General features: G+C 36.7%; 1 protein-coding gene across 1 annotated transcript; it reads left to right on the plus strand.

Annotated features, from left to right (window-relative positions):
• The first annotated feature begins 3,393 nt into the window (after positions 1–3,393).
• Positions 3,394–15,667, plus strand: LOC127486378 (zinc finger protein 717-like). Its single transcript, XM_070067662.1, has 3 exons — positions 3,394–5,295; positions 5,536–5,628; positions 7,685–15,667. The coding sequence occupies exons 1-3, from the start codon at positions 5,142–5,144 to the stop codon at positions 9,484–9,486; spliced, it is 2,049 nt and encodes a 682-aa protein (XP_069923763.1). The 5' UTR covers positions 3,394–5,141; the 3' UTR covers positions 9,487–15,667.
• Positions 15,668–15,889: the final 222 nt, after the last annotated feature.

The raw sequence follows: 15,889 nt of genomic DNA on the forward strand, positions 1-15,889 counted from the left end.
CACAAGGTCAAAGTCATAACAAGCTTGATTTTTTTCTAGAGGACTTTCTGTCAATGGACCTCACATATATATTAGTTGATCTGCTCAAAAGCAATTTCTCCAGGTAGAGTCATATTGGCAGTTAGCACTTAAAGGTATGAGTTTTAGGGTGGCACATTTCAGTCTATAACACTTAAAGGGGCTACATGGTCTGACTCACAGACAGCCATCTCTGGGGAGGATAGAGATTTTGAAATGAGTGTTAGGATTCTTACAGTATTACTTTCAGTACTAACTCCATTGAAAGTTGTGCATGCATGCACACACACAGAGAAATAAAGAATCTTGCACATATAAATACATACTACAGTGGAAATGCCTAATGATTGCTACCTATAGGTAACATCAATATAATAACCATAAGGTGGCAAATTAGCAAACCATTAAAAAGAGTATTGGAAAGAATGACAACAGAATCTGCAACTACAAAAATATGTGTATATATATATATATATATGATATTCAATATTTATAGTTGCTAAAAGATAAATACTGATGTGTGGAAAATAAAACCTAAATCTTACCTTTCATTATTACAGACTATGCTACATGAAGAATGTCTTCCCAAAACCATTCACTGGGTTAATGCTGTGGCATAGTATGTTAGGTCTTCAACTGCAGCACCAGAATCCCATATGGGTGCCAATTCAAGTGCCAGCTGCTGCACTTCCAGTTCTGCTCTTGGTAATGGCCAAGAAAGCAGTGAAAGATGGGCCAAATTCTAGGGCCCCTGCAACCATGTGGCAGACCTAGAGGATGTTCCTCTCTCCTGGCTTTGGATCATCCCAGCTCCAGCCATTGTGGCCATTTGGGGAGCGAACCAGTGGATAGAAGACCCTTCTTTCTGCTTCTCCTTCTTTATGTCCATAGCTGCTTCTCAAATAAAAAATAAATCTTTATAAAATATTGAAAAACCTTCACATTTTAAAGTTTGGTTACTCAAAGCTAGCACAGGACTACATTATACATAGGAAAGGTAGATCATGAAAATCATAAATGTAATGCATTGTAGCAAAATTTTCACAAATACTTCTGATTTTCTCAGCACTAGATACTAAATTAATGACATAGTGAGTCATTGTGGGTTTTTCAGCTCTTTGACAACCACTTGTAGTACTTTACAGCTTTTCCAAATTTATCACTATGTGTATTTTTCAAAACATGCACTGGATTTCACCAGTTTAGTGGACATGAATTTGCATTTTAGTGGCACATGTAATCAACCTCTGCAAAGCCTCCAAAACATAGAAATAATATCATGGATCAGTTATGAGACTTACATTTTATTGAGTTCAATTCTTTTAAGCTAATTTGTCATTAGTATGTGGCAATTACAAATATAATTAATAATTAAGCATATAAGCATTAAAATTGAATGATTCATAGAATTTGGAAATGATAGTGTGTAGCAGTGGGGACACATTTTTTAGTATTGATGAGGATTACTTAAAATCTAAATAAGAAGCTATTCTTGTAAACTCCCAAAGACATACGGGAAGTAAAGAAATACCACAGAAAGTAAGAGCAAAGAGACTTGGTGCTGTTTGAAACCTGGTCTGCTTTCTTATCCCCTGTTGTGACACAATGAAATGGAAACATCAGGAACCCTCTCATCTCTGCCACCAACTGAAGGGCAAGGCATCGTCATTTGTTCTGACTCCAGTTACCTGTTGCCAAGAATACGTTCTGGGTGAATGTGGCTGAGAGGTAGTGCCCTGTCCTATCTGAATGATGGAGGCTATGTATTTGTCAAGGGAACACATAGATCCCATCTTCCACTACATGTCATGTCCACAGTAAGCATGTCTACTGAAACTGAGCACATTTGTGGTGAATTTAGGTTGGAAGTTTGTGGGATAAGGAAGATTCTCTCTCTCTCTCTCTCTCTCTCTCTCTCTGTGTGTGTGTGTGTGTTTCAAATAAGTAATTTTGTTTAAAAATAACTCAATTCAAATTTCTGATATGGCTCAAAGGCCTTCACCTACTTGAGGCATTGCTTCCTGGGAGGTGTTTTTCAGTATGTGATTTTGCAGGAAGTTGGAAAGGGAGCAGTCACTCAAATGGTACTTTGTAGTGAATCTTGGCTAGATCTTATCTCTTCCACAAGCAGGCCCCAGGGTTTTCCAGAAGATAACTGTGTCAAAAAGGAAAACCTGAGAAGGCAAATGCTTTACAATGTGTGCTTCTCGCATGTCCTGATGTCTCATAGGTGAAGGAAGTGAAATGGTGAAATCCAAGGTCTTGTGAAGGGATGGATACAGGGAATGATGTTATTTGAAATCATTCTGGAAAAGTATACTACATTAAATATATATTATGTATGGTTGTTCCAATGCAATTTTGGCCAAAAATATGAAGTGTAAGTTACATACTTTCTATAGACTTTCAGGTCTAAAAATACAAGAAGTTTTCTAGTGTACACACATATACGGAATCCTGTATGGTACTTTTGAAATCATATAAAAAGAGTAAATTCAAAATAACTTCTTTTGTGTAAACTTTAGTGAAAGGCTGAGAGGCCTGAAAGAGCATCTCAGGCATGGAAAGACAAGACTTTGTGGAAAAAGAAAAAAAAAAAAACCTATACTGAGGATCTCTGCGAGACCTCAGAGGAAAGGAAGAGTCATCAAAGAAGGAGACACTCTTCTCTGAAGGGAGAGGGGAACATTCTCTTTGCTAATGGCTGTGTCCAAATAACGACAGGGTCTATGGTCATGAAAGGGCTCCATATCCATGGCAGCTCACAACAAGAGCCTCGGGTGATCACTGACATCATAAAAAAAAGTGTTAATTGTTAAAGGAACAATAGTAGTCAGTGTGCACTTGCTCCCCAGGTAGGACATCTGTCCCTAATGAATTGCAATATGAGAATCAACTGCAGATTCTCTCCCCAAACTGTACTCTATATATTGTGTGTGGGTGTGGGGGCAAATTGTTGAACTCTATGATTAACATAGAGATGGTCCTCTATATATAAAGTCATACTAAAAATTATCCATAATGAAGGTGATGGGAGGTGGGAAGGGAGCAGGGTAGGGGGCATGAGGGAAAGAACCACTGGATTCCTAAAGTTGTATCTATGTAAAAATTGCATTCATCAAATAAATAAAATCTTAAAAAAATAAATTTTAGTGACAACATAATGTTTATCTCTTTGATAACCTCCTTTATTTGAGTAGTCGCCCTTATAGTTTTTTTTTTTTACTATTATCTCATTATTTTACAAAATTTGTTTACAGTGCTTTCTCTTCCAGGTGTGACTCTGGGCACCTTCACATATTTCCAAGAGCAAAGAAAATACATCACCTGGAAGCGGATTTCTTAATTATTCCTCAGCTTATAGTCAGTTTTTATTTAAGGAAATCTATAATTGTTTATTAATTAAAAAGGAAAATAAACATAATTTTATTCTCAGAGAATATCCACAAATAAGATGAATGACAAATGTGGCATGATTATGAAACATTGCATTCATCTAAGATAGGGCAATTTGGTCTCTTTTCTTTCTGTTGCCATGACAAAATATATATTACATGTTTGAGTTAAACCTCAGTGCAAAATATCCAAAATTTTTTGGATCATGATGTCAAAAACTGTCTTTATTGTCACATACATGATGTAGTGGTCAGTGTTTTATTGCTACCCTGAAAATAAACACTTAGCATTCTACAAAGGTAAAAATTGCCTGGTACTAAAACACAGATCAGTTAAGTTCGTTTCTGAATTTTTAGAGTAATGCAGTCTTTAATAGTTTTGAAGAGATGAACTTGATTCAGGTATAGGATCCAAAATGTGGGAAAAAGAGTCTAGTGCAGGTTATTTTGTATTTTTAAGATTTATTTATTTATTTTTTTGAAAGGCAAAGTTACATAGATTGGGAGAGACTGGGGGGAGAGAAAAAAAGATAACTTCCATCTTTCTACTCCATTTTCCAAATGGCCACAATGGCTGGGACTGGGTCAGGCTAAACCAATAGCCTGGGACTCCATCTTGGTCACCCATATTAGGGGATGGTGCCCAAATACTCAGCCTGTCTTTCAGTACTCTTTCAGGTATATCAGCAATGGGGCTGGGTTGGAATGGAGAGGCAGGACTCAAATTGTAAGCTCACAAAGGATGACAGAATTGCAGATGGAGGTTTAACCTGCTACATCACATTGCTGGTGCCTACTGCAGTTTCTTAAACAAATCTTTATGCATTTCTCTCAATTAGTCAGAAATGCAGATTGTAGTGTGGACTTCCCCAAGTACTGTTTTTGGGCAAATAATTCCATTCTTTTCCTTTAATTTGACGTAATGTTATTTCAGTTCCTCAGATGTTCATCAGTAGAATAGTCATAGACAAAGCCAAAAGCTATTTTCTATTGTCTGTCTTAAATGAATGTTCTCTCTTATTTAAAAATATTTATGAACTTGATAGCAGAAGAAGTTAATGGACAGAAAGAGAGAGAGAGCTCCCATGCATGTATTCACTCCCTAAATAATGATACCATGCAGAGGTGGGCAGGATTGAAACCAGGAGTTAGGAATGGAGTCTAGGCCTGCCTCATTGATGGCATCACTACTGTTTCCCCAGTTCTGCATTAGCTGGGAGCTGGAAACTAGAACAGGCACTGGAAATCCAACCTGGGCACTCTGAAGTAGGGTTTCTCAGCTGGCGTCATAAACACTAAACTAAATGCCTGCCCTCCCTTTGAATTATTTCTCCTCTGCCATATTTGAAGTGACTGTGGATGATGTTTTCCTGGAAATTCTTCTGTGTTCATTCTCATTAAAGCTTCACTGATAGGATCTTGTCTTTTTCCCTACATACTTCTAAATTCTTCACTTTAACATTGCTCACTCAAAAGTCAGTATTATCCCCCTTTCAGCCTGTTATGTAATCCCCTTGACAGATGTAGCCCTTTTGATCTGAAAGTCCTCTTTCCCTCTAGCTTGGGCATTTTTCACAGCTTTCAGACAATAGTTTGACTCCCTGTTTAATGCTTCTAATGTGGTTGTCCAAATGCTCAAATCTAAAATGAAACCACATCCTTCCTTCTTCCTTCATACCTGTATACAAGATATAAAACTTTCATTGTTTGTTTTGTGACAGAGTTCATATGATGACCGGAAGTGTTCTATTGCAGGTGATGATAGGATTTGAAGACCTGGCTGTGTATTTCACCTGGAAAGAATGGCAGAACATGAACAATGCTCAAAAAATCTTGTACAGGGATGTGATGCTGGAGACCTACAGCATCCTGTTCTCCTTGGGTGAGTGACACCCATCACATTCCCAATGGTAACTTTTTTTGCTCTTTGACAAATAAATAAGCACTTTATAAAGTATAATGTTTGGAAGGTGTAGAATTTGAGAACATGAATAATCTGAATTTCTAACATCAAGAAAGGGTTCAAATTGGTACCTTTGTTGCAGAGCACCTGGACCAAGCTGTAGTCTTAAATAACCCAAGATTGTGAGTTCACAAAATCTGACATTGTTTCCATTAATAGGGCACTGCATGACCAAACCTGACTTGATCTTGAAGTTGGAGCAAGGAGCAGAGCCCTGGATGGGGGAAGAATGCCTACATCAGAGTCTTCCAGGTCAGTCTGCACATAATGGGCAGGGAGGCCAAAGTAGAAGCAGTGCATCAGATGCTGACTGGTGTTCTTTCCATGAATTTTTCTTAAATCTTTCTCCTGATGAAAGCCGGATTTGTATATTTGGTATTCTAGAATATCTAGGGATACCAATGTCTGTCTCTTTTTTTCTTGGTGAAGATGTTCTTTGTATTAAAAAAAAAATTCCAATGCTTTTCTGGTGTTACTAAGGCTTTTTTCCAGGTTAGATTCATTCTATAAATTCTAACTTGTCATTCTCCACACTTTCATATCTTTTCCTTCATGCATTTATTAATTCCTTCAGTGGTTGCTAATTGCACAGTTATAGAAACTTTTTTCTTACTTATTGCTCATGGTTTTGGCCAGGCACAGACCTTGCTATTTTAAGCATCTTATAACTGCACCAATAATTGTGAGCTCTCTTTATTTGTCTCTTTTTCCTTTTGTTCTTTCTCTAGGCCTCTCAAATAAATAAGAAAATGATAGATTGTTGGAAACATTTGAGGAGTGAGCCTGTGGCTGGCAACCCTCTCTTTTATTCTCTTTGTGCCTCAATCTTTGTCTCTTTGGCTTTGAAGTAAATAAATGAGTAAATGCTAAAAGATGATCAGGAGTAAGCCTCTGTACTGTGACATCAAAAATCATAAAGCTAAGCATGAACTTGTATAGGAACATGAAAATAAGTGATCCTAGACTCACCAAGAAATTCATGAGTTTCTCAATTCCAAGGTCAACTAACGTTATAGATTCATGTTGAATGGCTCAGATTTGTTTGGGAGAAGAGTTTGAATTATGAATTCTTATTTTTCATTGTCATTATTGAGAAACAAGAAAATGACAAAACAGCATAGGAAATGAAGTTTTCTGTGGAAATAGGAGACAATTAATCAAAAGCCTCCAGAAACTCAAATTATCACAGAGGAATGTTTATAGAAAGAATTGAGAGGAGATAACCACAGTTGGTGTTTTCAGAATGAGTTAGCAAAGACTTCAAAAACGTGAACACACCCTGGGTTGTAGAAACATATTCTTTAAATTGGTAGGAAGTTTATACCCAAGATAGTATACTGTGGCTTTTCTGTACCAGTAGCAAATATGAGACGCTGAAGATGTCAGATTTACTTAGGAATATGGGGAAGCTGTCAGAAAGTGCAAACAAAAGAGTTTTTCATTTGAAAAATCCTACAAATGCTATTTCCTGGGGAAGACTGAACATGAGGCAATCATACATTCAAATACTGCTCCTTAAATGTGGTCCTGTTTAGAATACAAGCACATTTCATTCTTCTTCACCTTAAAGTAAATGATCCAGTAAAACTTTCTCATATTTCTGCCTGAAATATTAGAGAAGCACAAAATACACAATTTTTAAAAATATAAACTGTAGCAAAAGCCCAAGGAAAAAAATTGTTGCTAGGCAATGGGTGAAAATTTTTGCTAAATATTTGTCCACTCATTGAAATCTTGTGTAGTTGTTTCATCTCTGTGAAAAGCAGAATGACAATGAGAGGAGAGAGAAATCTTTTAACTCACTCCGGAAATGACTGCAACAGTTAGGTCTGACTAGTCTTTAGCCAATAGTCTGGAATTCTATCTCGTCTTCTCTGGTGCATCACAGGGTCCCAAGCACATGAACCATCATCTGCAGCCTCCCAGGTTACATAAGCAGAGAGCTGTATTCAAAGCAGAGCTGTATTGGAGGCAGAGGAGTCAGGTCTCAAACCGGCACTGCTTTGGGGTGCAGGCATCCCAAGCAGAGTTAATACATCTTACCACAAAAGCCATTCTGCCATACCTGAACAGAATTCAGGTAGTGAACAAGATCGTGATTGAACTTTGGGAGACCTATTGATGCAATTCAATATATTAATATATTAAGGAGAAAAACCATATAATGACCATAACTAAGTTTCTCGTATTAATTTTGTTAATATCTTATGCCATTTGAATACAAAGTAACTTTCCATTTACATAAGTTAGCAAGGAGAAAGTTATATGTGATTCAGTGAAGTGGTTGTTTGTTTTTTTCTCATTTCAGTTGCTGTGAAAAGTGATGACCTGGTTAGGAACAGCCAGGAATGTCAGGACAAAAGTCTGAATCTTAATGTCAAGAAAAATAACAAGACATCAACTCCAAAGATAGTTGAATTAAGAAAAATATTTAATTTAATTTCAAGCCATATTCCCAAACTAATTATCAGAAAGAGAAATTATTTAAGAATGAAACCCAAAGAATGCAATATATGTCACAATGTGTATCCCCAAAGTGGGTCTGATCAACTGCAAGCTGAAGAGAAATTTGATGCCACTAAGGTGCCTGGGAACTCTCTCCAGTTCTATGAGCCTCTTAGTCAGTGTCACAAGATTCAGACTGTGAAGCAGACATCTGAGCATATTGGACAAGGGAAAGTCTTCACAAGGAAGATGTTCTGTAAATCTGAGAGGGTTTGTAAGGGAGAAACCTGTAATAAGTCAGCTATCACTGTTGGAAAGGCAACTCAAATAGTAAATGCTTTCCACGAAAGCTCTAACCTCAGTACACATCAACAAACCCACACAAGAGAGAAATTTTATGAATATGTTAGGTATGTGGAGCCTGTTATTTACCGATCACATCTTGCCATAAATCAGAGACCGCATTTGGAGAAAAAACCCTGTGCAGGTAAACCCTGTGAAAAATCATTCAGTTGTAATTCCTGCCATAGCATCCATCACAGTACTCACACACAGGGAAACCCCAATATGTGTATTGAATGTGGAGAGACCACTCACCAGGAGTCAGATTACATTAGACAACAGAAAATTCACATACAGATGAAACCTCATGAGTGTATTGATAGTAGAAAAGCCTTTTTCCCAAAACCATACCTCATAACAGAACAGAGAATTCACACAGAGGAGAAACTTCATGAATATAATGACTATGGAAAAGACTTTTTGAACAAATCTGACCTCAGTAATCAACAGAGAATTCACAAAGGGCAGAAGCCTTATGAATGCAATGACTGTGGAAAAGCCTTTGGTCAGAAGTCAAACCTCACAATGCATCAGAGAATTCACACAGGGGAGAAACCTTATAAATGTTTTGACTGTGGAAAAGCCTTTGGCCAGAAGTCAAACCTCATAATGCATCAGAGAATTCATACAGGGGAGAAACCTTATGGATGTAATGACTGTGGAAAAGTCTTTGGCCAGAAGTCAAGCCTCATAATTCATCAGAGAATTCACACGGGAGAGAAACCTTATGAATGTAATGCCTGTAGAAAAGCTTTTGGCCAGAAATCAAGTCTTATAATGCATCAGAGAATTCACACAGGAGAGAAACCTTATGAATGTAATGACTGTGGAAAAGCCTTTGGCCACAAATCAAACCTAATGATTCATCAGAGAATTCACACAGGGGAGAAACCTTATGAATGTAATGACTGTGGAAAAGCCTTTGGCAATCAGCCAGACCTCATTAGACATCAGAGAATTCACACAGGGGAGAAACCTTATGAATGTAATAACTGTGGAAAAGCCTTTGGCCAGAAGACAAGCCTAATAATGCATCAGAGAATTCACACAGGGGAGAAACCTTATGAATGTAATGACTGTGGCAAAGCCTTTGGCCAGAAGTCAAGCCTCAGAATGCATCAGAGAACTCACACAGGTGAGAAACCTTATGAATGTAGTGACTGTGGAAAAACCTTTGGCCAGAAGTCAAACCTCATAACGCATCAGAGAACTCACACAGGTGAAAAACCCTATAAGTGTAGTGACTGTGGAAAAGCCTTTGGCAATCAGCCGAACCTTGGCAGACATCAGAAGTCTCACAGGAGAGTAACCCTATTAATGTAATGGCTGGAAAATACTTTTTCCTGAGGGCAAGCCTAGTAATACATCATAAAACTCACACAGGGGAGAAACCTTATGAATGTAATGACTGAGGAAAAGCCTTTGGAAATATGTCACAACTCAGTGTGTCAGAGAATTAGCAAAGGAGAGAATTGTCATGAGTGTAATGACTGAAAAAGCCTTTTATGAAAAAGCACAACTCCTACACACCAGAGAATTCACACAGGTGAGAAACCTTATTAAGCTAATGACTAATGGAAAAGCTTTTGGCCAAAAATCAGACCTCCTTGAACACCAGAGAATTCACGCAGGGGAGAAGCCTTATGAATGTAATGAATGTGGAAAAGCCTTTGGCAATAAGTGAGAACTCAATGCACCAGAGAATTCACACAGGGGAGAAAGCTTATGAATGTAATGACTCAAACTTTTTAACTATAATTCAACCCTAATTGCACATCATCAAATTAATATAGGAGAAAACCCTTTTGAATGTAATGTATGTGAAAATGTATGGGGAAAAACCTTATGAATGTAATGAATGTTGGAAAGCTCTTTGCCAAAATCACACCTTATAACATCAGAGAATTCACAGAAACTTTTGAATGTCATAAATGTAAGAGATCCTTTTGTCAGAAGTAATGCCTCACAACACATCATGGAATTCAAACAAAGGAAAGAGTTTAAGAATATACTGAACATGGAAGAGCTTTTTCCCAAAAGCAATGTAATCTTGTGACAAAGCCTTTTGTTAGAAACCATGCCCCCATACAATTGGGACTCATGTAAGGGAGAAAGCTAATGAATGTTATTAGTGTGAAAAAAGCCATTCATCAGAAATCAATTGTTATAATCAACGAATTCACACAGGGGGTTTCTTACAAGTGTAATGAGTGTAGAAAAGTATTTTCCTGGGATTCATGCTTACATTGGTACAGAATTCATAAAAGAGGAACCTTCAAATGCAGTAAATATGAGAAAACCTTCAGCCAGAAATTAGATATCAATAGATATCAAAGAATCCATAAAGAAAAAAAATATAAGGAATGCTTTAAAAAATCAGTCTTCAGTTCACAAGAAGTGACTCAGAAATGAGATTCCCATAAGTCATCTCTCAATAGTTAACTGAGAGCTCACCAAAAGGAAAATCCTTTGACTGTAATGCAATTGGAAAAACCTTAACTGTAAGGCAAGCTTCTGCAAAATTTAGCAAGATTACAGGGAGAAGTCTCTGAAAATGTCATGTGTCTAGAAGAATTCTTAGATACAACCACACCTCATCAAGTGTTAGGCAATTCACATGATGAATTGTGACTGAGATGGGCTAACCATGCTTCCATGTGTAAATTTTGCTAACAAATATTCAACAGTTGCAACAGTTGATTCAACAGTTATTGTAAGAGTTACTTGGAATATCTTTACCAATTGCAAAGTTATTGTTGTATAGCAGTGTTATTGCCTGCCTAGGATTCTTTCTCCACATCATTGTAGTATTGTAGTACAAATAAGTGATATGACCACAGGCATATGAACTGACACATGTTCCAGCCATAATTCTGTACTCCAGCCCTGGGTGATGAGTGTTTCATCCAGTATAGGGAATGAGCATGTGGTCACCTGTATACTCATGTGAACTTCCAAGTTATATGTGTGCATTTCTGGATTAGACTATACTACCTGTGGTCTGTTTGTATATTCAAGTAGGAGTTTTTGCACACATCACCCTCATTCTATAATGGGAGTATCTCAAATCCTATAAATTGCAAGACTTTATCTCCTAAATTTTCCTGTATTACTGAGTGTGCAATCCATTTTGAAATATTTCATTTATGATCCCCTATTTTATTCTTTTCTTCCTTTAATTTCTTGCCCAGAGACAAGGATTTGAGTTGTATTACTCCCTACTGCTAAAAGTGACCCTCAGTTTTATTGAAAATGTGTGTTTTCTTCCTTTCCCAATTTATACAGTCCTTTCTGGATTTTAATCAGATTTACATTCAGTTCAGACCTCAGGATATACTTAGGATGGACAGTCTACCCAAGTTGCGTGACTATTCCATGATAGATGGGCTACAAATGCTATGATATCATCTAACTGTAATGTCTCTTTTATTTCCCATCTGGAGGACAATCCTGTATATCATCCTTCTACCTCCATTACTGCCCATTGGGCAAAGCTCATTGTCCCTGTTCAAGTGCTTCAGCTACTTTCAAGTCTTCATAAAATCAAATCTTAGTATAATCAGAAATTTAAAAGAAAGTGAATGGTGTGGCTGTTGGCAGTTTCAGTGTGGTCAAGTAATTTGCTGGACTGCTATTTTGTCTGGGTTGGCTTCCATCTTACTCAGAACTAATTTTCCATAATATTGTATGGCTGAGGACTTTTTCTAGGCCCCCAACTAAGTTGGTGCATTTCTTATGGAAGGTGGGAGTATTATGTCCAAATATTTTATATATGTGATTGTGTTAAAGACCTTTGGATTGTGTTAACTGGGGTTTTCCATGTAGTCCTGGCTGGAATCACATGTGTGCTCACAATCCAAAGGCAAAAGGAGGTTTATACTCAAAGAAAATGAAAATCAATGTCATCATGAAGGCAAAGATGAAAGTGATATAATCATAAAGACAGAGGCTACCAGAAGCTGGAGTTGGCAATGAAAAGATTATTCTGTAGATACTGGCTGGAGCACAGACCTTACTCCCTGCATTTCAGTTTGAGCCAGAGAGAGTGATTTCACTTTTATCCTTCAAATAGTGACAGTATACAGTTTCCTTTTTTTAAGTCATTAAGCTTGGAACATTTTTGACAGTAACAATAGGTAACCAGATTCTCTTGCTGCCAACCTGGAGGTGACTGGAATTTCATGAAACATGAGCACAAAATGGTGGTAGAAGTAAAAAAAACTGATCATATCTGGGAAACTTGACAGAAACTTGCTAGTAGGGTCAACAACAGATGGATCAATTAGCTCCCTGATCCATATCTAAGTATTAAAAGATGAAAATTATTTTCTTATAATTATCATTGTTGGAATATAAATAATGTGATGTGCCTCTGGAAGCCATTTCTTAAATATGGATGGAATATGATTCTTTTGGTTTATTTGTTTTATGTCATTTTTGCTTTTCCAATGTTTCTAATCACTGATGCCTGAATAAATTTCTTTCTTCTAAAGTTCATTGTGATATATTTTATTTACAAACAATCCTCAGGGACAGGGAGAGAACAGTTATTGTCAGAAATCCACTAATTTCTTGAATTTTTGTTTTGGAGTTCATTTCCTACATGAGTTATGGGTTCTATTGAAAGAGGCATTGGTTAGTTTGTTGACTGATGATGGCATTATTTCTTATGCCAAGTGATTGTACATTTTCTGGCTTGGAGTCTTGCTTTCCACCAGCTCTCTGGTGGTGGCCTGGAAAAACAGTAGAAGATGGCCCTAGTCCTTGGGCCACTGTACCTGCGTGGGAGAACTGGAAGAGGCTCCTGGCTCCTGACTTTGGATCAGCTCAGTTCTGGCCATTGCAGTCATTTTGGGAGTGAACCAGTGGAATGGAACACCTCTCTCTGGCTCTTATCTCTCTAAATCTGTCTTTCAAATAAATAAAACAGTTCTTTAAGAAAAATCACTGAATTAAAAACGTCAACTTCCTTCCTATAGATTACTTTTTAGGTACTCTTACTTACCACAGATCAGAAATAATATATGATATTTTTCTTTTGGTGACTGGCTTATTTCACTAAGTATAATGATTTCCAGTTGCATCCTTTTTTTCAGACAACAGGATATCACTTTTTTTGAACATGTGTAGTATTCCTTGGTTATATATACCACATTTTCTTTATCTAGTCTTCAACTGATGGACATCTGGGTTGATCTCATATCTTAGCTCTTGTAGATTGAGTTGAATTGAACATGGGGGTACAGATAAATTTTTCATATAATGATTTTTTTAATGTAACTGTACCAGTTTACATTCCCATCAACAATGGATTAGGATAGTTAAGGATTTTTTTCCTTCATCCTGGCCAGAATTTGTTGTTTGCTGATTTCTATATTGGAGCTATTATAACTGCGGTGAGGTGAAACATCATTGTAGTTTGATCTGCATTTCTCTAATGGCTAGTGATCCTGAACATTATTTTATGTGTTTATTGCCATTTGAATTTCCTCTCTTGACAAAAAGGCTGTTCAAGACTTTTGTCCCCTTTTTAATCAGATTATTTGTTTTCTTCTTGTTATATTTCTTGACATTTTGTGTATTCTGATTACTAGTTTGCAAATGTTTTCTCCCATTCTGTCAGTTGCCTCTTCATTTGGCTGAGTTTTTTCTTTGCAGAGCAGAAGCTGCTCCACTTGGTGTAATCCCATTTGTCAATTTTGGCTTTGATTGCTTGTGCTTTTGGGATCTTTTCCAATAAGATTCTTCCTCTGCCAATGTGTTGCAGAGTTCCTCCAATGTATACTCTAGTAATTTGATGGTATTTTGTCATATCATAGATTTAGGTCTTTGATCCATGTTGGATGGATTTTTGTGTAAGGTGTAAAGTAGGGGTTTTGTTTCATACTTCTGTATGTGGAGATCCAGTTTTCCCAGCATCATTTGTTGAAGAGACTGCCCTTGATTCAAGGATTTATTTTAGCTCCTTTGTCAATGATCAGTTAGTTGCAGATGCATGGATGATTTCTGAAGTTTCTACTCCTTCCATTGGTCTACATCTCTCTCTCTCTCTCTCTCTCTCTCTCTCTCTTTTTTTTTTTACCAATACCAGGCTGTTTTGATTTCATCTCGCTGATCTTTTGTATTTTTGGTTTCAATCATGTTTATTTTTCCCTAATATTAATTATTTCCTCCTAATGATTTGGAGTTTGTTTTGTTGTTGCTTTACTAGGTCCTTGAGATGCATTGATAGCTTATTTATTTGGTATGTTTCCAATTCATTGATGTAGGCACCAATTGCTATAAATTTCTCTCTTAACCCTGCTTTTGTTACATCTCATAAGTTTTGATATATTATCATCTTCATTTGTTACTGGATTTTTTTATTTTTAAAATTTCTTCTGTTACCTACTATTCATTCATGAGCATGTTGTTCATCCTCCATGTATTCACATATGTTCTGGAGCTTCTTGAGTTCTTGATTTCCAACCCCATTCCTTTGTGGTATGAGATGATGCATGGTATATTGTTGAGATATGCTTTATTGCCTAGCATATGATCTATTCTAGAGAAAGTCCCATGGGCTGATGAAAAGAATGAGTATTCTTTAACTATGGAATGAAAAATTTTGCAGATTTTAGTTAGATCCATTTGGTCCCTTGTGTCAATTAACTGTCATTTCTTTGTTGATTTTCTGTATAGTAGATCTGTCCATTGATGAAAGTGGCTTGTCAAAGTCCTCCATTACTATTGTAGTCTTTGCTTCTCTTTGAACTCATTAATATTTCTTTTAAATACCCAGGTATTTAAGGTATTATAAGGTACCAGGTATTATAAGGTACCAGGTACCTTATAATTGGACTTATATTCATTTACTGTAGTCACAGTTTCCTGTTGAGTTGATCCCTTAATCATTATATAGTGTCCCTCTCAGTTGCTCTTAACAGGTTTTTTTAAAAGTCTATTTTGTCTGATATTAGGATTTTTATAACTGCTCTTATTTGCTTTCCATTAGCATCAAATATCATTTTCCATTCTTTCAGTTTCATTCTGTGTGTGTCTTTGTTGGTGAGGTGTGATTCTTGAAAGCTACATCTTGGTGAGTCTTGGTTTTTAATCTTTTCAACCAGTCTATATCTTTTAACTGGAGAACTGAGGCCCTTTCATTCAAGGTTATTATTGATAAGTAATAACATGGCCCCGAGATTTTCCATACATACTCCTATTGTTTACTTCAGATTTCTTTTGTACTTTACTGGGAGATTTTTTGTCTTCCCATTTTTTCATAATGATGAGTATCTTCCTGTATTTCTGTGTGTAGCATATCCTGAAGCATGTTTCATAAGGCTGGATGAATGATGACAAATTCAATTTCTGTTTGTTATGAAAGGTCATTATTTCACCTTCATTCATAAGTGTTAGCTTTGCAGAGTCTGGTATTCTCTGTTTTCATTTTTTTCTCTTAAAACTTGGACTATGTATCTGCATTCTTCCTTAGCCAATAGAGATTCTGATGAGAAGTCAGCTGTGGGTCTAGTTGGAATGTCTCTGAAAATAATCTGGCATTTCTCTCATGCAGAACTTAGAAACTTTTCTTTATGTTGTATTGTTGAAAGTTTGACTGCAATGCACTGCAGTGAAGATCTTTTCTGCTCATGACTATTAGGAGTTCTGTGTGCTTCCCATACTAGGACATTCTTTTCTTTCTCCAAATTGGAGCATTTTTCTGTAATTATTTTATGGAAAT

This window comes from Oryctolagus cuniculus (assembly GCF_964237555.1).
Source record: "Oryctolagus cuniculus chromosome 17 unlocalized genomic scaffold, mOryCun1.1 SUPER_17_unloc_2, whole genome shotgun sequence".
NCBI classification, from domain to species: domain Eukaryota; kingdom Metazoa; phylum Chordata; class Mammalia; order Lagomorpha; family Leporidae; genus Oryctolagus; species Oryctolagus cuniculus.